The 23170-nt window shown below is 41.9% G+C and overlaps 1 protein-coding gene across 9 annotated transcripts in view; it reads right to left on the bottom strand.

Annotated features, from left to right (window-relative positions):
* The window catches only part of LOC106987580 (phosphatidylcholine translocator ABCB4), a 70181-nt gene that overhangs the window by 2920 nt on the left and 44091 nt on the right, over window positions 1-23170 (bottom strand). For 8 of the 9 annotated variants that reach the window (XM_053218515.1, XM_053218513.1, XM_053218518.1 and 5 more), the window contains 11 exons: window positions 22788-22964; window positions 19791-19937; window positions 17802-17906; window positions 15886-15963; window positions 14456-14539; window positions 13158-13361; window positions 8799-8899; window positions 7082-7222; window positions 3586-3742; window positions 1890-2087; window positions 713-919 (listed from right to left, as the gene is read on the bottom strand). In XM_053218515.1, the coding sequence (XP_053074490.1) occupies window positions 713-919; window positions 1890-2087; window positions 3586-3742; window positions 7082-7222; window positions 8799-8899; window positions 13158-13361; window positions 14456-14539; window positions 15886-15963; window positions 17802-17906; window positions 19791-19937; window positions 22788-22964 (1599 nt within the window). Of the gene's footprint in view, window positions 1-712; window positions 953-1889; window positions 2088-3585; window positions 3743-7081; window positions 7223-8798; window positions 8900-13157; window positions 13362-14455; window positions 14540-15885; window positions 15964-17801; window positions 17907-19790; window positions 19938-22787; window positions 22965-23170 lie in introns of those variants that run through there. The other variant, XM_053218517.1, reaches the window with a different exon arrangement.

Here is a 23170-nt window from a genome sequence, read left to right as displayed (position 1 = left end):
AAGCTCATCTTAATAGTTTATGCATGCTTATATAGCATTCTTAGAGTAGAAAATTAGAGGAATGGAAAACTTAGTGGTTGGCCAAAGGTTGGGTGGAGTGAGGAGAAAAGGGAGAGGTGCCTGACTGTAACGGGGCAACATGAGGGATGCTGGGGAGGCGTCTGCACGTGCAGTAACAGTGCAGAGAACTAAACTCAGAAGCAAATGATGACTAAAACTAGAGGATCTAAGATGAGCACGTTCTATCAGTGAATATCCTGGTTGTGATACTGTATTACAGTTTGGCAAGACGGCACTGGAGGCAGCTAGGTAAAGGGTACGTAAAATCTCTGTTCCTTACAACCACATGTCCATGTTTACCTCAAAAATCATTAAAAATATAAGTACCATAAGGGATAAATCAAACAGGACTGCAATCTGAATGCAGCCCACAGCCACCAGTTTGCAACCTGAGAGACGGTGTTTGCAGCTAATGTCACCTCATTTGCCTCTCACTGCATTTATAAGATCTAGACATGATGACCAATATTCTCATTTGCCAGTAAGGAAACACGGTATGCAGTTCAGTGTGTTGTCCAAGGTCCCAGTGCTACTAAAGAGATAAATTCTCCTCTAAGATTTTGTTGGTGTGTAACTTTGTATACTGCTTGGAGGATGAAAACCGTTTGCAGTTGACTGTGATTTCATCCTAAGAAGTGACGCATTAACTTACGCGGGGTAAGGTCTCGATGAAAGGATGGATGTTGGCTGCTTTGGCTGCGTTCACAATTTCATCCTGTGACACCACCCGGCTGTTGTCTCCGTAGGCAATATTCTCAGCAATGCTGCAGTCAAACAGGACCGGCTCCTGGGACACAATTCCAAGGTGGGCTCTGAGCCACTGGATGTTAAGTTTCTTTGCCTCTTGACCATCTAGGAGCTGAAAACCAAAGTCCACAAACTATAAGACGGGCTTAAAAAGAAAAAAAAAAAAAACAAATCATAAACTAATAGATTTACCATTTGGAGCATTGTTGCATGTGGGCATCATCAGTTTGTGAAGTAACAAGACTCCCAGCCTCTAAGTGCTCACATTGTTGGAGGCCAACAAAATGATTTTTATGGTGACTAGGCCATCCTTTCCTGTATCTCACCAGCAAAATGGTAGCTTATTTGGCCTTGTCTTTACAAATTCCTCTTCGTCCTTATCTGCCCTCCTCCAGGCCAGTGTTCCTTCTGCCTCTAGAAGTCTGCAATTAGGTGTCCTACTCATATCTGCTGTTCCTGGAATGACTCCAACCTTTCAACTTGACTTTACTCCCCTCTTCTGGGTGGACCAGTTAAAAAAGCTGGTAAGTATGTGGCCCCAGATTCTGAAAGTTGGGTATTTCCTGTCCTACCTCTACCACTCTTTCCCTGAGGACTACCAGCCTTAAATTTCTCCCATTTCTCTTTCTGATGGCACTAAGGACAAGAGTTCAATACTACATAAAACAAGTTCAAAGGACACTGTCTTTGGGAATATGGTTTTGGTGGTGGTGATTTTTTTTAAGCAGGAGGCACAGTGCTTCTAGAGAAGTCTTGTGATATATTAGCTGAGAATGCAGTAACCTTCTGGGTGAGGGAATAGAAACAAGTACATTTAGTCTTGACCTCTCCATAAATAAAGATATTCCCACCAGAGTATTAGTACAGAATACCTACACAGTGTAGTCAAGCTATTGTTACCCTATTGTTCCCATCTCCTCATCTAGGGGTGCCAGTTTGAGGTTTATAGAATGTGGTCATCACACCAAATAGGATTATAGGCCTTTATTTGCCCCATTTTTTTCCATTACAAGAATACTGGTTTATCAGCCACTTGAAGTAAAGCCTTAAATCAGGTTACAAACTTAAGAAAGTGTGCTCACCACTGTTCCGGCCATTGGGTCGTAGAACCGCTCGAGGAGCTGGACCACCGTGCTCTTCCCGCAGCCACTGCTGCCCACGAGGGCCAGCGTCTGGCCCTTTTTCACCTCCAGGCTCAGCCCCCGAAGCACTGGGGTATCTGGTCGAGTGGGATAGTTGAACAGGACTTTATTAAATGTCACATTTCCTTCCAACTTATCCTAAAAACAAAACAACACCAAAGTTTAATGTTGCTATTATAATTGGTCTGATAATTATTACAAGTCTTTCACAGCAACTTTAGCAAAGATAAAGTAGAAAGACATAAAATTCATATTCAGTTTAAGTGTTGGCACTGGTTATTACTGAAAGCAAGTTGTTGTTACATAAAATGAAGATAGGAGAATGGGGTAAAAGTTAGAGTCACATTAGAAAGACTTGTTCTCTAAACTCAATTTCTGGTTCATTTAGATAACTATTTAGCTTTCCCAGATGAGGATTCTGAGGCTAGAGCCAAGCCAGTGGCCAAAGGCTCAAAGGCTTGGGCGTTCAGTGCAGTGTCTGAGTAAGGTGTCGGTGGACAGCCCTGGCCTCCAACCCTGGCACCTTTTTTTTTTTTTTTTTTTTTTTACTTTTTGTGAGAGAGAGAGAGATAGAGAAGGAGGGGCAGAGAGAGGGGTGGGGACAGAGACTCCCAAGAGGGTTTTACACTGACAGCAAGAGAGCCCAATGTGGGGCTGAAACTCATGAACACTGAGATCATGACCTGAGCTGAAATCAAGAATCAAGACACTTAACTGAGCCACCCAGGGTACCCCCTGGCCACCTCTTTATCTCATTCGTGGGGCACGGCCATTTTCTCAGCAGGTGACATCCATGATAAAGTCCCAGAAAAACTAACTCCTCATTTCTTTCCCCACACTGCTGCTTGTGCATTATAATGTACAGCAGCTCATGTCCTACAATGAACATTCAGATCTAAATTTGAATTAACTTTGGAGACAGTATAGCATTATTACTCTTAATGTGAATGAAGGAGCCTTCTTACCAATTTAACACTGTCATTACAAAATGTGATTAAAGCCCAATTGCTATTTTTAATATTTTTTAAAGATTGTATTTTTTAAGTTATCTCTCTACCCAACATGGGGCCTGAACTCACAATCCTGAGATAAAGAGTTGTATGCTATATCCACTGAGCCAGCCAGGCACCCCAGCACAATTGCTATTTGAATTTACCCATAGAATTACATGCATAGACCTTCATGCAGAAATAACTAACAGTTTTCATGGGAATTACTTAGTTCCTGTATATCTGGAGTATTTTAATTTTTTTTTAAATTTCATTATTATGACTTTTCATTCGATACAGGAGGTTTTAGCTTTTCAAGATTAAAAAAAAAATTTTTTTAAGTAAGCTCTATGCCCAACATGGGGCTTGAACTCACCACCTCAAGATCAAGAGCCGCATGCTCCACTCACTGAGCCCAGGCTCCTCTTTCTTTACTTTCAGTGTACTCTATTTCAGAATCCTTGAAACCTCTTATGAAATGTTAAACTGTTAAGGATGCAGGCCAAATATTAGCCCTGTAAATATCCCAGAGTAAGCTAAAACAGGCTGATAGAATCATTACAAACATATCCTGCAGTTATAATCTAGCAGACATCAAGCCTTTCGGAAAAATTAAGCAAGCATTCATCAGGCAACGGAGAACTCACAGGCCTCAGGCCCTCTTTACTGTAGCTGTCAATCAGAGGTTGCCTTTCAAGCAGCATGAATAAGTGGGCTGCAGACAGCTTGGATTTTGCATAGTCCGGAGCAAAGGAGCTAGCGTGTCCTAGGGCTACCGCACCAAACACAATAGCTGTAAAAACCCTAGAAGGAAGGAGAGGAATGAAAACCTTAGTTTCTATAATTAGCTCTGTGATATTTCAAAGTCCAAAGACATACTGCTTACTAGTATTGATTTTCTTTACTCCCTTGAGTACCCCTTCACTGATCCCTGCCTCCCCCCGACCCCACCACAAGACCACTACACACATTTCCATGAAATTCCACTAACAAAGGACATCTAGAGAAGAAGCAAAAATTGATGTAACTTGCCACGGTTTTTCTTTTTCAGGAAGTGGCTTATAACTGAATCTGACTGTGACCTCAAGTACTTTTAATGACTAGTTATACCCTTTTTAGACCTGAGGGAACTGAATGAAGTACATACAGAGTGCTGGGGGGGGGGGGGGTTGGGAGGGTGGCTGGGGGGTGGGTGGGAGGGTGGCTGGGGGGTGGGTGGGAGGGTGGCTGGGGGGGGTTTGGGGGCAGGTGTGATCAGCCTCCAACAAGAAAGGATGTTTCCTATTGAAATGCTGGCCCTGACTTCCAGTTGGTAGTTTCTTCTAGGCTCCCAAACAGTATTAATCACTGTAGTTAAAGAAATTTTGTTAGGGAAAATAAGCTCTTTTACTAGAACTAGGTTTTCTCTTACAATTCAGCTAACTATTGGCACTACCCTCAGAAAAACAACTGCCCTAAAGTTCTATTTTCCAATGATCTTCTCTTTGAAGAATAATACATTATAGTATCTTTTAGGAAGGGCTAAAGATTCTGAGATCTGTATCTCCACAAAACGATTTACTTCTGACATCAGAGCTTCCCTAGAAAAAGGGGAGGGGAGGAAAATTTTTATCTAGCAATACTTAAAAAAATTTTTAAAAACTTTCATGTCCCAAACTTCTAAATCTAAGGTATCAAACTATGTTTTAAGTACATGGGGGGCAGGAATGGTGGGTGTAATAAGGCTTTCCCTTAAATACTGGGTAAGTTTGGTTACCAAAAACTAAATTTTAAAATAGTAATGAACCAGCATGTTGCTGCCTAGCTTTCTGATATAGCCTATAAATTAGCTTTAGCATTGAAGATTAAAAAGTTGTCTTCCAATTATCCAGAATTTAATTTATTAATGGTAGTGATGAAGTTTTGGGGGGATGGTGGGCTGGTGCAGAGCCAACGACTAAGAAAGAATTCTTGAAGATGTCTTTGTTACAAAAAGGTGATTTTAATAAAGCATGGGGACACGACCCATGCAGGGGAAAGAGCTGTATGGTATGGGGTCTTGACGGGTAAATCATTATATACCCTCAGGTTGGGAAGGGGTCAGGGAGAGAGTAAGTCTCTAAGGAATTTTGGAAGCAAGGTTTCCAGGACCTTGAAGGGCTAGCTGTTGCTAGGAAAATGCCATTTTTTACCATTTAATAAAACCCCAGCCATGAGACCCTTCAAATGTATACTGGGGAGGGGGGGCATAAGCTTGGAGTATGATTGCCAGCATATATCCTGGGGCAATTGAGATAAAGGAAGTAGAATTACAGGATCCTTGAGGTTGGGATAATAAGCTAAGGTTCTCTTTTGCCCCTAACAAAGTGTCATTATCTAAGCAGCTCAGCTCCTGGAGGGAGGTCACTCTGCCAGTTTCAAGGACTGGTCAATGGGCTGAGGGCCGTAAGGGAATTTAATTTTTCATTTGCTTTAGTTTCCCACACTACCATGGCAAGCACTTAAACCCTTTTCCTTTGTTCTTGGGTAGCCAGGAGTGTCCAAGGAGTATCCCACAGATCCCACCTGGGGACTGGGGTGGGGGTGGGGGGGTTGCTAGCTTGGGCTAGCCTGACTCATATTCCCTCATCAGTAGAAACAAAAAAGCAGGGCCAATTTTTTCAGTGATGCTCTTCTAGAAAATAAAAGTTGTAATTCCCAGAGCTGGATATTGCCCTTTGTGCCTCTCCAACCACTTTCTGCTCTCCACCTCACCCCCACCCCCCATCTTGTACCATCTCACTTCCTGCCTGAGAGGCTGACCTTCATGGATGGCATCAAAAGGTTTTTCTTGTCCTCTGGCTTTTGATGGGGTTTGGCCATGAAAGGCAACAGCAGGGGAAGGGAGGGCTGGAGGAGTGTGAGGCCAGGGTATTGGCTCTGTCTGGTTAGGTTCTTGTGTTGTTGGTGTCCCTCCATCAGGGACCACAGACGTCCCCCTATGCGGGGTTCTGAGATTCTTCCCCTCCTCTGGCCCTTTAGGCTGAGGCTCTCAGTGGTTGGTTCCTAGCTGCAAACTGCTGGGGTGTTCACAGCTTTCCTGGGTAGTGCTTACCTTAACTCTTCTCACACCTTTATAAACAGACCCTTTAGCAAACTCTTAGTTACCACTTTGAAGGAGCATCTGTTTCCTGCTGGGATCCTGAAAGCTATGAACATTATATATATACCTTTTTTCATAGTTATTTTAATTTTGGATGAAAACGCTTTCCTTGTCTTGACCCTGTTCAGAAAAAAGGCTGCTCACTACTACTACTTTAAAATCAACCCATTAGAGCAGAAATACGCCCAGTGATCTTAAAAAGAATGGCTTCCCTTTGGCAAAACAAGAATGCAACCTAATTGAATGTATTTAGCATATTTTGAAAAGAGGAATGCATCCGTTAGGAAGACCACTGGTTAGCCTTGGAAACCGAGAAAAAAGGAGAGGCTACGAGGCAATGCTGGCAAGGTCATCCCAGGCCTAGTCAGGGGAACAAGGCTCTGCCAGATTTCAGTTAAGCATTCCCATCCCATTATCAATGCCATCTTTGGTTGCAGATCAACAGCAAGCTATTTAACCCTCTGTTTTGAGTCCATGGTAACCAGCGATTTTCTCATTACAATTTATTTCTGCCTACACTCGCTCTCCTCTTGACTGGAGTTCTGTGTATTACTACAATTCTGGTATATGATCATTTTTAGGAGCTTGGTTCATTTTAGTTCAACTCGGATGTTTAAATTGTACTTGGAGTATTATCAAGATCAGATTTCTGTGGCAGATTCAACTCTCTGACCTCATTTTAGAGTACGTGTTTTTTTTTCTATTCCCAAACTTTACATAGACCTACTAAAACCTTTTTCTAAAACCTTTTTATAGAATAATTTTTTTTTAAATTTTTTTTTACTTTTTTTCCTTACATTTATTTATTTTTGAGACAGAGAGAGAGCATGAACGGGGGAGGGTCAGAGAGAGAGGGAGACACGGAATCTGAAACAGGCTCCAGGCTCTCAGCTGTCAGCACAGAGCCCGACGCAGGGCTTGAACTCACGGAGTGTGAGATCATGACCTGAGCTGAAGTCGGTCGCCCAACCGACTGAGCCACCCAGGCACCCCTAGAATAATCTATTTTTAAGTTTACTTACAGAATAACATCTCTGAAGCGCATGTGTCCGTTCACGATGAGATACGCACCAAATCGAAAACAACCGGCATAGGAAAAATACATAAATGCTTGTGAAATACTAAAAGTAATTCCATAGACATGTGCCTTCTGCACAGAATTCCTGAAAGGCAAGTTAGTATATTCATAACCCTCTCTTTGGCCTCTCTTAGCACTTTGTCATAGAAAGAGCAACAGCTTCTAAGGCTGGGTTTATATTCTGACTCCAGTTTTATTAGTTTGAGTGAGTGACAATCTCTCTGTGTATCATCACGTTTTCCAATTTGTATAATGGGAATAAACAGCATGATGCAGAATTCTTTTGAGGATTAAACAAATATAAATGTCTAGCAAAGCACCTCATTATTGGTTGTTCAAATGAGAGGTGCTGATATTATTAAATGTTAGTATCTAGTCAATCAGATATTCAACCCCTATGATATAAATATGACTGTTTTATCAAAAATGTGGAGGATGTAAAGTTAGGACTAAAGTTGGAATGGTCTCAATGCAATTTCTTCATTACTATCTTGCCTTCTAATAATGACAAGGTATAGCCTCATACGTCAAAATTCACATTTCAGATTCAGACAAGTAGGGTCACTGAGGTTTATGCAGACACCCATCAGAAACTCCTCCCTGAGCTAGATCCCACCAGCCCCAATACAATGTGTTTCACACCATTTCTAATTAGACCACATGCTATCCTTTATCAGTATAGCTACTTTATTATATATACTTCAGTATTCTAAATCCTCCAAAAGAACAGTAATTTATTTTCTCCTAGATTAAAATAGGAAGTCATTTGGAAAGACGGGAAAATTGAAAATATTACTGATTTGGATATTTTAACTTATATCCTGTGAGCACGGTCAATATGTAAAATTACTCAACAATTTACAATGCTATTCAATCTTTAAATTATAATCAAATTGAAAATGAATTCTCCCTTAATTCCCTTGCAATTCAAATTAACCTTAAGTCTTAGGTAATGGCACATACACGTATATGTCAAGCATCAAATGGAGAGAAAAATTACTTCATGAAGTGTACATAACTAAGGAGATAGAATGAGAATTTCAATTCTCCCATTTCGAATTTATAAGCGTTCGAACTATTGTTCTCGTCTACAAAGTTGTACTGTAAGTTGTTTTCATTTTTGTTAGTTTTAAAATATATTCATTTATAAAACTAGGCCTTGTCTGGTTGGAAACCAGTGGCAAATAGTGCCACTGAGTTTCTTAAACTGCTCGAGTAAGAACTAGTGAGACAGGAGACGTGTGTTTTCAGAGTAGGTTGGGTCTGGTCCTCATCCAGAGAACAAATGGAATAGTCTAACCAAGTAAGTCTCATCTTTAGTTCAGTCTACACAGTTCCAAGAAAATAAAAGTTTGAGGAATTCCCTGAAATAATATTGATCCTTAAACGCCTACACTGGGTGTCTGGGTTGCCTACACTAAGGAACATTTGTTTGCACAGACCTCTGTGTCATTTAGGTCTTGGAGAACACACCTATTTTTTCTACGAGATGTAAAAATCCAATCCTATAGCGCAAAAAGCTACTTACTTTCAGTGAGATACTGAGAAAATATCATCCTTCCAGTTCTATTGTTGTTTGAGCACAATTTTTATTATCTTTTGGGAACAATAAACCTCAGCAAAGCAGTAGTTTCTTAGCAACAATCACATATGCTCATTACCTGTAAGCTCCATACAATTTTTCAACGTACATCGACTCAAATTTTCTTTCCTGGGTTAAGGACACAACTGTCCTAATATTTTCTATTGCTTCCGTTGCAATCTGTAACACAGAACAGATCTTGATGAGAAGTGGGGCTTTCATTTTTGGATAATGAAAAATATACACTTTAGGGCTCTGTCAAAAGAATCCTCAATATTTTGTTGACAGGTTTTTAATTTCTTCAGTTTTGACAGCAATGGCATAAGGTGTTCTTCAAGATGAACTCTGTGACAAAATTGGACATCTTAAAAGCAAATCTTGTAAGACTTGGTGGGCAAGTCTTCAGATGTCCAGGGAGACTGACAAGCTTAGAGCAAACATACTGGTCTCGACACCAGAAACCGGTTTTTATTTGCAGCCCTGCCAGCAGTCAGTTACTTGACTAGTTTTAGTCACAGCCTTTTGTGGCTTTGCTTTCTTTACAGGGTAGGGCCCTAAAAGAGAGGGTCCTAGCATTATGCTATGGAATTTATAAGGGCCCACTGAAGGGGCCGGTCATTTCCTCCACGCACATATCCCTAGAGAAACTGGTCACTCACAACTGGAATGAAGATCCCGATTGTAAACAACATGACTCTGCCTTAAGTCCCTGCTTAAACTAGGGACAGACACCAGATGGATAGGTTTACTAGACTTGGAGGCCACTGCTTGACCCAGGATGTCCTGTGGATTCAGAGATGAAGGTCTCCATGTGGGGAGCCACACTGGGTATGCGGAGAAAGCTGGTCTGAATATTCAGCAGGGGAGGAAGGGAACAAAGGTGTAAAGAGACTCAGACACCATGGAGCTTGTGGCTCTAACAGAGGACCTGGTGGCGATTTTACAGTAATATAATCCATGTGTATTCCCTGCACTTCCCTGTGTCTTTATCTCAAAACCCTTTTTACCCAAGCCAGTCAAAGCAGTTTTTTGACTTTTATAGCCAAACCACCCTTGACTAATGTTAATGGTCTGTGACTTAGTTTAAAGCATAGTTCCAGGGACACCTGGGTGGCTTAGCCCATTAAGGGTCTAAGGGTCTGACCTGGACTCAGGTTACAATCTCACGGTTCTTGAGTCTGAGTCCTCTATTGGGCTCTCTGCTGTCAGTGCAGAGCCTGCTTCAGATCCTCTGTCTCCCTCTCTGTCTGCCCCTCCTCCTCCTGCTCTCTCTCTCTCTCTCTCTCGCTCTCTCTCAAAAACAAAGAAACATTTAAAAACAAATAAATAAAGCATAGTTCCACAGGCGGCTCATCTAAACTATTAACACAAAGAGCATAAGAGTTTATGTTTTTGTTTGATCAGATTTAAGATTTTTACATCAGTTCTCTGCAACCAGATGAAGGCAAGATATTCGATATTTTAGGCTGAATGACCTTTTATCTTTAATTAGAAATGAAAAATCTAATGGTAATGATAGCCAGATTAGAGAATACTTGCTTTGTGAGCTTTTGCTATGTGCCAGGTATTCCTTCACTTAACTGACAGGCTCCCACTTAGCCTCACACCAACCCTGTGAGATCAGTATTTTCCTGTTTTTATAGATGTGGGAACTGGGGCACAGAGAAGTCACTAACTTGCTGAGGCTCCAGAGTTGAAAAGTAGGCAAGAATTCCGTGTCTGCATTCGTAACCCGTCATGCTTACTGCTTGCCCTGCTTTGTAATTTACACAAGGAGAAGCTAGTTGTTAATGACTTCACACTCACCTCTTGATTTTCTGGTCATGGGCTAGGCTTGGTTCAGCGGGGTTATAATTTCAGTCATTAGGCAGGGCCCTTGTCAGGAGGATTAAATGCAGCCTCTCCCCACCTCTTTACCAGCCAAAGAGTCAACATCCTCATTACCAAGCCCTTTTTGGAAAATGGAAATGGATCCCAAATCCTGATGTACTTAACCATGATTAATCTATACCCAGGTTAATAAGAGCTTTTATTTTTGTGGGGGAAAACAAAAACAAAAACAACCCACAACCAAAAAACTGTGATGGGGATGGGGGGCGGGGGTGTTCCAGGACCTTTTTTCTAACCCTCATTCTGTGTTAAGAGTTAACTAAGTAAACAAAATTGAATTATGACTCATTGCTAACAACATCTAAAATTTCTAGTTTCTCACATTATAAATATATACACACACAGCTTTTTTTTTTTTTTTTTTTTTTTTTTGAGAGAGAGAGCTAGGGGCAGATGGAGAGGGAGAGAGAATCTTAAGCAGGCTCTATGTTTAGTGTGGAGCCTGACACAGGACTCAGTCCCACAACCACGAGATCATTACCTGCATAGAAATCAAGAGTCTGATGCTCAACCGACAGAGCCCCCCAGGTGCCCCACTCACATTATATTTAAAAAAAAACTTTATTGGGGCGCCTGGGTGGCGCAGTCGGTTAAGCGTCCGACTTCAGCCAGGTCACGATCTCGCGGTCCGTGAGTTCGAGCCCCGCATCAGGCTCTGGGCTGATGGCTCAGAGCCTGGAGCCTGTTTCCGATTCTGTGTCTCCCTCTCTCTCTGCCCCTCGCCCGTTCATGCTCTGTCTCTCTCTGTCCCAAAAATAAATAAACGTTGAAAAAAAAAACCTTATTAGGTTTAACTGGTTATTAAAAATAATTTCAGACTGGACATTCCAGGTTATTCTCTGGTTCCTAGAATGAGAGTATTAGCTGGAAGAAAGAAGGGACATTATTGGATCAAATTTCTCAGTTCATTAAAGTATAAAGTGAGGACCAGAGAAGTTGGGGATCTTCTCCTGTATCATACACAGTGACTACCAAGACGGAGACTAATAATCCAAGAGGTTATCTTTCATTTGCCATAAGGTCATTTCTAACTGCCCTCCTCCTGATACCTTTCAGTGTTCCTAGTCATTTTCAATAGAGTGAAAACTATTATCTTAACTAGATTCGAGATGTTTTCTTTCATGTAACTAGTCTAAGAAAACTTGACCTTCATTCTACCTACTGACAATTTTCCCTTCTGAAACGTGGAAGAAACAGGGTTCGGGGAAAAGGGAAATAAAAACTACAGAGTTTTTTTCAGCAGTTAGTTGTGCCAAACACAAGTCCAGGAGGTGATGCCTTAAAATATACACAGCCAGCAGCCAAGAGAATCTTCAAGCACTTTGAACACCCAGGGCTTCTCAAGTCTCAGAACTATAAAATGTCCTAGTGGCTCCAGGAGAGGATGTGGGCTGAAGAATGAAGCATTCTGAAGGAGACCCAGGGGTGATGTCAACATGACACTGAGCTACAGCTGATGTGGGTTAAGAGACAAACAGAAATGGTTTCCTTGGACATTAGTGGGTTAGTGCAAACATGCTTGCAGGGAATTTTAATCTCATACCTTAGGTGACATACATCTGGAACAAGTCACTGACCCTCTGAATACTTTCTTCCCTGTAACATGGCCATACTATTCACCCCCCTCGCATAACCAGAGTGAAAGCCAGTCGCAGTAACATGGTTGAAAGGGCTGTGTAAAGTGTGGTGCTGTAGAAACTAGATCACAATTTCTACTTATTACCTGTTTACCCTCCTCATCTTTCAATAGAGGATAATACTGACATAAATAAAAATATTCCTGGCTATAATCTATATTTAAATATTTAAAAGCATATACATGTGAGTAAAATGTTTAGATGTAGATTTAGATACATTTCAATACATAGGGACCACATACTAAAGGGCTTTGACATTAGACCAGAACTTGAATCCCAGCCAACGCCTTTAACTAGTTTCTCAAGTTCCTCATTTATAAAATCGGGATAACGTTAGTGCCTGCTTCATAGAATTACTCTAAGAATGTGATGAGTTGGTGCATAAACACAGTAATTGGTACATAGCAAGGGCCGAAGTAAATATTTGCCCAATTGCCAGCATAGTTGGAAGCACAAATCAAAGCATTACTGCCATCTGGTGGCCACCCACCTTAATTATAGAAATCACAGTCAAGAAGAAAAGACTGCTCCCCTATGCACCAGCAAATTACTAACTTAAACAATTCGCTTACGCTCTCTGCCCTAAGGACTCCTCCTGTGTAAAATAGGGGTGATATTTATTTCAACAATGGCATCAGGTTATGAAGTAAAAGGCAAAACAGACTTCAGATATTCAGAAATTCTTTATAAGAACCACACATAAAGTGCTTTTCTACAGGCTGAGACGCTTATATTAATGATCCCATTGTCAGATTATAGGCATTATTACAGATAAACTTTTTCATGCAGTGTTACAGTTATTCACTTGTATCAAGCACATTTAATTATCAAAACATGCATGTTGGAATAACTCAAATAAAATACATGTCTAAAAACAATACTTACACTAACTGAAGCCTTATTTGACCCACCTTTCCAGCAGTTTCCAGTTCTTTTTTATCTCTTTTGGCATTTCCGGCCAACATTTTCATTTCAACGATTCCTGATAAAGCAATAATTGGAACAACTGATAATAGCAAAAGGGTCAATTGCCAACCGTAGATAAACGATATGACGATACCAGTTCCAAGGTTAGCTGCATTCTGTGCGATTAAAGCCAGCCTGGTCCCCGTGGCCTGGAAGAGCAAAAGAAAAGAGGGAGCTGTGTTTTAAGCTGCAAATCCCGCAGGCTTCCAGTTCAGAATGAGGAGAGCGTTGTGGGTCTGGCTTACATTTGCTCCCTTTCATTGCAATAAACCCACAACACCTGTGCCTAACTCATGAGGCTCTGCAGTTCTTTTTTTGGTCATGCCCCTCAATTCTCATTCCTGTCCTTCCCACCTGGATTCAGCCTTACAGAACCAGGCCATCAGCTGCTCTGCCCTAGGGAAAGGATGTGGGGCATAGGCACTCTTGCACAAAAGCAACATTTAGAGAGAAAACCCCAGCCTACTCTGGTCATTTGGAGAACGCTTTGCTGCAAATGTGTAAGAGGGGAATTTATATACCTCAAGAAACCATCTGTTATGAAGTGTACGTGTCCTAACAGACTACCCACCAGAAAGCATACATCGGATGAATTACTGTGTGTAGGCTCAGAAAAGGAGGGCTGGTGTTCGGGACGTGGCAGGTGGCTCTCCCACTGCTTCTGCATTGTGTAGGAGCAGGAAGCTTCAAAGGAAAAGCCCTCAGCTCCAAGGGTAGGGACCTACACCAAGGAGATGCGGCCGTCCCCAGAGACAGTTATCGCTAAGGGTTGGGCAGATAACCCAAATTAGCCTTAATTAGATTTAAGGGAAGGTGGTTGTTTGGTGGTTGAGGTACAGGTGGGCACTCTCTCACTGGACCCTCCTGTTTGTCGTTGGCAACCATCTTACCACCACGAGGAAAGGAGCGTTAGGATAAAGCCATCTTGGAAGACTGAAAGCCACTCAGTCACACACACAGAGCCACACACAAAATCACACACAGAGGGCACACACACACACAGAACATACAACACACAGAGGGCACACGCACACACAGAACTACACACACATACACACAGAGGGCACACATGTCCTTCATGACGGCTTTGAGTCAATGGATCAATCAACCCTGAAGTCCAACTTTCCTCTTTATTGTTTAGGTTTGAGTTTTCTGTTATTTCCAGCTGCATCACCGATGCAGCTATGCCATATTTGTATTCAAAACCACAGTAAAGAAAAAGAGTAGAATGCAGTCTACATACTCCTTGGACCTGGGAGGCATCAGTTGCAAGTCTTGTAGAAAGGGCACCGGTACTGTTTTTATGATCATCAAACCAGCTCATGTCCTGTGGCACAAAGCACACCTTTAAATTAGTTCCAAATTAAAACGAGCCAAGAAAAGTAGATGAAACCTCCAAAACCTTCAATGCTGGAAATACCCATACCTAATGTGGCCCCGGAGTCAGGGGAGAGTGGACATGCAGTGCGGAGCTGCGGTCCCTGACAGGAACACGCACCCTTGGGGTCCATTAGGACCCCTGCTCCAGGCTGCCCTGCTGTGGCCGGGAGAGCACAGCTGATCTGGGGGCCGGGAGTGGGGTAGGGCTTCTCTAGCTGCAGCTGTGTTCCCCGTCAGCTGCACCTGAGGGGGTGGGCACAGGTGGGCACATTTCACCACCCCATCCTTACCCCATGCACTGCAGACACCTCCTCCCTGCTGAGGTGATGTACTGCATAGATGGGATGGAGTGGTGCTCAACACAGCTCCTGTAACTCCTAAGCAGGAGAAAATCAGCCCTGCTTCCTCACCGTGTTTTGTTTGGTTTGGTTTCTTTAACCAAAAATTGAAAAAGCGTACGTTAGATAAGATTTTAACCGCAGCCTACACTCATCCATAGCATGTGAGTTTCACAACAAATCATCTTCCCCACATAGCAACACTGAAAAGATACTGCAAAAAACGTTTCTCAACTCAGACCTGCTCTAAATAGGATACCTGCTATGGGCTTTTTTGTGAGCACGGATATAATCACTTCCTGTCAAGTGCATGGATAATATTCTGGCCCTCTCTCTTAAGCCTCCTCCATAAAAACAGAGAATTCATATAAGCACATTTCCCCATATGTCCTGCACTAAGACTGTGGACTTCTCAAGAGGGCACATAATGCATTTTATAGTCCCGGCTAATAGCACAGGGGCTCATAGTTGGTAATGACTGAGTGAATCAACACATGAATTAATATGAAAACAGAGCTCAAGACAAAACCGAAACTCAGTTACCAACATTTGGGAAAATGTATAGTTAGCACAGTCAGTTGTGGCACATGAATCCTACTAACCACCTTCTCCTTTGTTTCAAGATATCTTGGGGTCTCAGATTCCTAGCTTGGGCCTGCATAGAATCCAGAGAAGAGAGATACAGGTCCTTAAAAATGACAGTATACATATGGATAGAGACAGTTACAAAATAAGCTCAAAAAGCTACCTAAATTAAGCATACTCCCATGAAATTCCTGAAAAGTCTTTGGATATTGAAAGACCAGGACAACTGGTAGGGCCCTGCCCAGTCCCTGCAAGAAAGCATGGATGGGGTAGGTGGGCATGGTCATGAACTACACACACCCAAATGACAGAAAGAGGCTGTGAATTTAAGAAATCTGAGCAGAAGGCATTCTCCAGTGCACACACCTACCTGTCTTAGCATTGCTTTAAAAGCCATTAACCGAAGCCTTGTGGTGAGGATCTCACCAGCTTTGCCCAAAGTGAAGCCCTGGTTAAAAAAAAAAAAAAAAAGCTGTTGTCCCTTTTGATGATCGGTAGTATTTGACCCAAGTGGGTATACTCATATTAGTTTTTACATTACACATACATTAGTCCACTATTCAGGTAACAAAAGTCTATGACCAAACATTAATTCCAAGTCCGAATTTCAAATTCATATACTTGCCCAATCATTAGCATACAAAAGAATCCTGAGACCAAAAACCTTACAAATGTCCAGTTATGGCTTCTGAAACATTCTTTCAAAAAATTTTTTTTAATAATTTATTTTTGAAAGAGAGAAAGCACGCAAGCACGTGAGCAGGGGAGTGGCAGAGAGGGAGAGATAGAGAATCCCAAGCAGGTTCCACACTGTCAGTATGGAGTCCGACATGGGACTAGAACCCATAAACTGTGAGAAAGTGGCCTGAGCTGGAATCAATAGTCAGATGCTTAACCGACTGAGCCACGCAGACACCCCTGGCTTCTGAAACATTCTAAACGTGTTTCCTTTCCCCAACTTTCAAGGGCATCTCAGTAAGCACAGAATCATACAGAATTACAACTTTTGGCATGTTCCTGATACTTTAAACCACCGGAAGCACAAGTAACAAAACTCCAAGCGGGAACACATTCTGTCTTGTGTAGTGTAGAGGGAAGGAGGAGGTCTGTACTATCAAGTTCCACACGAGTTTGCTGGTTCTCTGTCACAGCTCCACCTGTTCTCAGATTGGGGGAACAATTAGGCTATTCTTCCTCCTCAAGCGGCCTTGCCGGAAAATTCCTCTCTCAATTATGCCATGTTCAAATGGAAGAGCAGCACAGATGTCCACCGCTGGGCTGGGTGAGACCTCCAGGCACACAGAGCTTTGGTGTAGGTGTGCAGAGAATGCTCTGGGAGGACACATCAGGAGTCTTTATTAAGCCAGGAGAGTAGGTGATCAGTACCTGGGGATGAGTCTGCCCCAGGAGTCCAAGCCCGGGCTACTGCGGTCTCCTCCTTCCTCGGCCGGCACAGCGCTCAAGGCCAATGTGGGCAGTGCAGTTCTATTCGTCATCCCACTCTTCCCACAGTATATAAAATACATTTCTACAACTATCCCCACTCCCTAACACACCAGGGCCTGGGATGGATTGCATCACTGCGTTGCTACCAGTAAGGCAATGACTTCCAAATAAAAAGCTTGGCTTACTTTTACCATTGGCTCAACAATGACAGAAGACAAGCATAGTGGACAAGACTAGGAAACCTCATTTTGCTGACTTACTGGATGGTATTGGAAAAGCCTGTGTGGTGCTGAGTTACAGAGACAAAAGAAATTTAGTAAATCTAGGTAGAAAAGTACAAACAGAACAGGCTTTTTAGTTCATTTTGCCCAGCTTTACAATATATAAATGCAGTATTATAGATGTTCTTACACAGAGTTCATCTGTTAAGAAGGAAAAGATCAGAGAAGTTGCTTGAAACGGTACCAAAAGTAATAGCAAAAAAGAGAATATACTGGTGTACTGATTTTTTTTCTAGTTTATAATGAGTTTAACTGGTACTTATGTTCTCTTATGAATTCAAGTCTCTTTTTTCCTTTGTAATGAATGTCTGCTGTGGGCAAACCTGGGACATAATATAATTTAGAACATAGCCAAGTCTCTATTCCTTCTGCTCAGGACACTGCCCTCTGAAAGAGCTGCACAGACTATGTTTGCAATTCATTTCAATTTAAGATTCAAAAGTTCCATTAGGTTTTAATTGATAATTAATGTATATTAATAGATAATAAAACCTAATAGATAGTTTATATTCTCTAATAGAAGGTAGACTTACGAGAAGATGAAATCATAGGTACCTACCTGAAGGAAGAAAGTAAAAAAAGAAATAATTCCCAGACCTAAAAAAAGCAACGAGAACATGTTGCATTTCCACTGCTTTACTTCATCATCCCCTGGTCCAAAAACCTACAAAAGAACATTTAAAATGCCCACTTGGATTACATGATTCTCTTCACTCTTCCCATAATAATGGCTTCAGCATTACAGTTTAAAAACTGGGCTTTGAACATGTGGGGTTTTATTTTAAATTGTAAAATACATACAATAAAAACTTTGCCATCGTAACCATTTTTAAGTGTACGATTCAGAGGCATAAGATACATTCACTGTGTCGTATCATGCAACCTTCACCACTACCCATCTCCAGAACTTTTTCATCATCTCAGATGGCAACTCTGCACCCGTGAAACAGGAACCTCACCGTACCCACTCCCCAGGCCCTTGGGGACCGCGATGCTACTTCCCATCTCCCAGAACTTGAGGGTCACGTGGTAATTAACATGAGAAGAAACACTGCATCTGGATTGTGTGTGGTTGCACATTTTGGTGTTTGTTCCTGTTCCTCTGCACTGCTGTTCCCTCTGCCCCAACTGGTGCCTGCCTGGCCCCAGCCCTGCACCCCTGCCCCACAGGGGCTCTGCCTGCTCCTGACCAATTAACATCAAACAGCACCTCCACCTCCAGCCCCCTGCTGCCAGGCCCTGCCTTTAAAAGACTTGCTGTCCCCTGACACGCTACGTGTTTGTGTTTTGTTTGTGTGTTCTGTGTTTGTCCCAACAGAAAGTAAATTGTTTGAGGGCAGGGCTTGGTTTATTTTCTGCTTTATCTCTGGTGCCCAGGACACCATTTGGCATGTAGGAGAGGCTCCAAAATAGAAATACAGTCTGCACAGCTCTTGAATTGCAAGAGAGCTAGGGATTGCTTTATTTTCTAATTTTAAAACATTTGAAGGGTCCTTTCTAATTTACTACTGTTTTGGCTTGTGCTCTTAATTGGAGACCAACGTCCCATGTCACAAGTACAATAAACTTATAACATGATGAAGAAGAATTTATCTTAACAAGAAAGTCTCTGCAATAATGTTAGGGGTTGACTAAGATTATACAATATAAATGGTGGGTGTAATGGAGCCTTAGATGTTTCTGATAACTTTCTCTAAATGTTCCCCAAGGAAGTTGGATTAGATACTATGAGTTTTCTTAGACTCTTCAGGCCAGGGAAGGATTGCTAAAACAATGATGTACTTGCTGTTAGTTTTTGAATACTCACTCTGAGGCAGACACTCTTAAACACTCCCCTTTGTAGTTATCTGTAGCATCTCTTTCCATCCTCAGTCAGCCTGTGAGGCAGGATTACTTTATACATGAAGGAACTGGGGACCGACAAGGGCAGCACCCAGCCCACGTATGCACAGCCGGGAAATGGCAAGGCCGGTCTGTGCCCAGCGCTTGGTCCTTGGGGGCTGGGACTTGAGCCTGTCCTTCACCTCCTCCCAGCCTTCCTGGAGCCTGCACCTGCTCTCCTCAATTGGGAAAAGGAGCACCGTCTTCACCTCAATGAAGAGCTAATTAAAAGCCTCTGTTAATGATTTTATAACTTACAGTTTCATTAGTATCATAACTTGGAATCGTTTGAAAGGCTACCTTTTCTTTTGCCTTGCGTCTTTCCTCAAAGGGGAATTAAAAACTTCAGCTTACTCCAAAATGGAGGCAGCTTTACTCCAAAATGGACCCAGTGGGGAGGTCGGCACAAAAACGGATGTTTAATTTTTATTAATTTTTATTTTTTTTCAAGCTTACTTATTTTGAGAGAGAGAAAGCATGCAAGCGGGGAAAGGGTAGAGAGAGAGAATTCCAAATAGGCTCTGCACCATCAACGTGTGGGGCTCGAACTCACAGACCGTGAGATCATGACTTCAGCCAAAATACAGAGTTGGATGCTTAACTGAGGCACCCAGGTGCCCCGAGAACGCATTTAATTCAAACTACTACATGATGGTTTCAAACTTACCGCTAGCATTTCTGAGAACATGATTGCAAATGCCGGCTGAAGGGCCCCATTGGCAATGGCACATGCTATTCCCACCACGAAGTAGGGCCATTCTGTTTTATTCAGCTTCAAGATCTTCAGAAAAGACACTGGTGGCACATTTTCATCCTATAACACACACATACACACACACACACACACATCTATGTATCAGGACAAACTGGTCATAACACAACAGTTACCACCAGAGTTTGTAGACAAAGACACAGCATTGTCCTCAAAGAACTTCCAAACTAGGTGCTGAGAATAACCAGTCCACACCAGTCTCCTAGAGAGTAAGATGGTCTGTTATCAAATGTTAACAGTGTCCACTGATTACATAAGGTAAGAGCTGTTCACTCAAGAAGCAGTCTTCATGATGTGACTAGCCCAGCAGAGGGAGGAGAGGCAGGACCTGGGCACAAAATGCTCTAGAATCTTGTCCCAACTCAACACAGGGATGATGTTGGGGTTAAATGAGATAATACCCATGAAAAGATGGATAAATGTCCTTATAAATGTGGGATACCATTATGAACCTGGACCTGGTCTCCTCACCCCCAGAACCCTGTCCAGTGCTGCCTTTTTCCGTGACGTGTTCCTAACTCACAAAACCAAATTAATTATGCCCCTTTTCTTTTATCACTGTTCCTTGGCTTCTCCTATTTCAAAGCTTAGCTTATTTTGCATTTTCCCCCATTTACTTATTTCCAAGCCTTGTTTTTTAATATGTTGGGTTTTTTTTTTTAAGGTGAAGACTATGTCTTTTTTTTTTAAATTTTTTTAACGTTTTTATTCATTTTTTGAGAGACACAGAGACTGTGAGTGGGGAAGTGGCAGAGAAAGAGGGAGACAGAATCTGAAGCAGGCTCCAGACTGTGAACTGTCCACAAAGAGCTCGGGGCTGGACTCGAACCCATGAACCATGAGATAATGACCTGGGCTGAAGTCTGCCACTTAATCAACTGAGCCACCCACCCGCAGACTATGTCTTTATATCCTTAGAAACTATCCTAGTGCTTGGCCCATGTCAGATTCTCAGCAAATGTCAAATTCAAGGTTTGCTCAAACATGAAGGATTTAGGTCATATAAACTACTTTTGGAATCAGAATATTCTCCTGTAAAATTAAACTAGATAGAAAAGGTGCACATGGAATCCCATAGCCTTATGGTCATTTAAATAGGTCATGTTTGGGACTCTATGTTTTGTTGTTTTAATGTTTATTTTTGAGAGAGAGAGAGAGATACAGAGTGCAAGTGGGGGAGGGCAGAGAGAGAGAGAGAGAGACAGAATCTGAAGCAGGCTCCAGGTTCTGAGCTGTCAGCACAGCGCCTTACGTGGGGCTTGAACCCATGAACCGTGAGATCATGACCTGAGCCGAAGTCGGATGCTTAACTGACTGAGCCACTGCAGAGCCCCATGTTTGGGTCTCTATGAAACATAGAACATAGGGGTAGATTCTACTCAGCTTTCATTTTTCAAGCCACCCATTTTCTGTTTTATTTTACCTCCCCCCCCCCCAATAGTTAGCATTATCTCTAAGACCTGGTCTCCAGCCTGATAAATGAGCCTTTACTCAGACTGCTCTTCAACACAACACACGCAAACAGGTGTCCCCAGGTCCCTCTCATCACACTTAATTCCTCCCTCTCCTTGGGCACACTGTCAAACCCTCTCTGATGGTACTTGTGACAATTTGTTGACTGTGGCATTTTCTGCCTTCCCCTCTTCTCTGTGCAATTCTTCAAGGGAAGTGCATTTCCCTTCAAGTGGTCCTCTGAAATACCAGACTGTAAAGACTTAGCAGCACAGCTCTTAAGATAAATGAGAAAAAACTGGAAACTTCCATAGCCAAAAGATGGGGGGTATTTATATTACTTCAGATAATGCAAATTCACAATAGTATGATTGTTACTCTCCTTTTCATAAATATACCAAGATTAAGACCTCTAAGGGAGCCCTTGTAATTTCTGAAGTAATGTTGTGGGCAGAGAAAAACAGATGCAGCAAACTCTCAGTACGATTAGTTTTTTAAGGCTAAGACAAGAGTAAAAATAAACTCAACCTTTATCAAGTAATGTGTTTTCAAACAATCTCTTGAAATAAGAAACTATGTTTTCTTGGAATGGATTTCCCCTCGATTACAAAAGTTTCTGTTGACTTGAATTAATGATATCACAGGTCTTCGGGTGAGAAGTGTTAAAGAACATACAATTTTTGCTATTTCTGAACATTCTCCCCTTCTTTTAGTAAGAGAATTCCAATCCAATTCAGAGTGGTAATAGCATACAGTAAAAAGATTCAATTTCTTACCCTCCCTTGTAGCTAGGTGTGGCCGTGGGATGAAGTTACAGCCAATGATATAAATAAAAGCATTGTATGGAACTTGTGGAAAATCTCTGTTTCCTCCTGCTGTTGGGAATAAAGATGTTACAGCTGGAGCTTCAGGGGCCCTTTTAGGTCACATGGGTGCAAGTCACAGGCAAGGACAGTGAAGATAAGGATGAAAGGAGCCTGAGTCCAAGGGAACTGTAGAGCCACGACCATGCTAGCCTTGGGTTTCTCACCACTAAGGCTTTTTTATGTCAAAGAAAAATGCAGAGTCTTACTTCATTTAAATGGATGTTATTCTGGTTTTTTCAGCCCAGGCCATGAGAGGTAATTGTCCGTTAACAGAATGCAAATATCGGAGCCTTTTACTTTAGACTAGCTTTATCTCTGGATCTCAAAGATGAATGGAGTATCTTTTTAATCATCGAAACACAGACTGTGTATCTGGATCTACCAGAAGTCCACTTTTAATTGGAATTGATTTCAATTCATTGTCCAATACATTTAAAATTGCAATTTCCTTTTTTCTAGGAAGGGTATAATTCACAGTAGGAATCATCTGTGCCTGCAATATACTTGCAAGGATAAGAATTTCAACAGCCAAACTACATCACAAAAGATTTAATTTAAGTGAAAAGCAACTTACGAGTTCTTTGATTTCCACATCAAGGCCATTCTGATACTTTCGTGAATTCCTAAGGCTTTTATGGGTGGAATTCCTAAATATGCGGGATGTCCAGCCATTGGGGGCCATTCCTATGGCAGCCTTTTCATTACTTAGTTCCACATCAAATTCTCCTGACTCCATCTGATTTCCTGATGTCTGAAAGAAGAACAAAATGTTAAGTTGTGCACATGTGTGCGTGTCCCCAAAGGGAGATAACCTCCATGTTTAGAACCATGGAGTCACGGTGAATATTACATGTGTCATGACTTTAAGATTCTCTAACAGCTTTTCAATCAAGGTTAGCTTGAAAACTGTAAAGAGGTGTTACAACACACAGAAGTTGTGTTCAAGGTTAAAAAGGA

This window comes from Acinonyx jubatus, chromosome A2 (assembly GCF_027475565.1).
Source record: "Acinonyx jubatus isolate Ajub_Pintada_27869175 chromosome A2, VMU_Ajub_asm_v1.0, whole genome shotgun sequence".
NCBI classification, from domain to species: domain Eukaryota; kingdom Metazoa; phylum Chordata; class Mammalia; order Carnivora; family Felidae; genus Acinonyx; species Acinonyx jubatus.
Note: the sequence above shows the minus strand (reverse complement) of the source record. Positions and strands in the feature narration are given on the sequence as shown.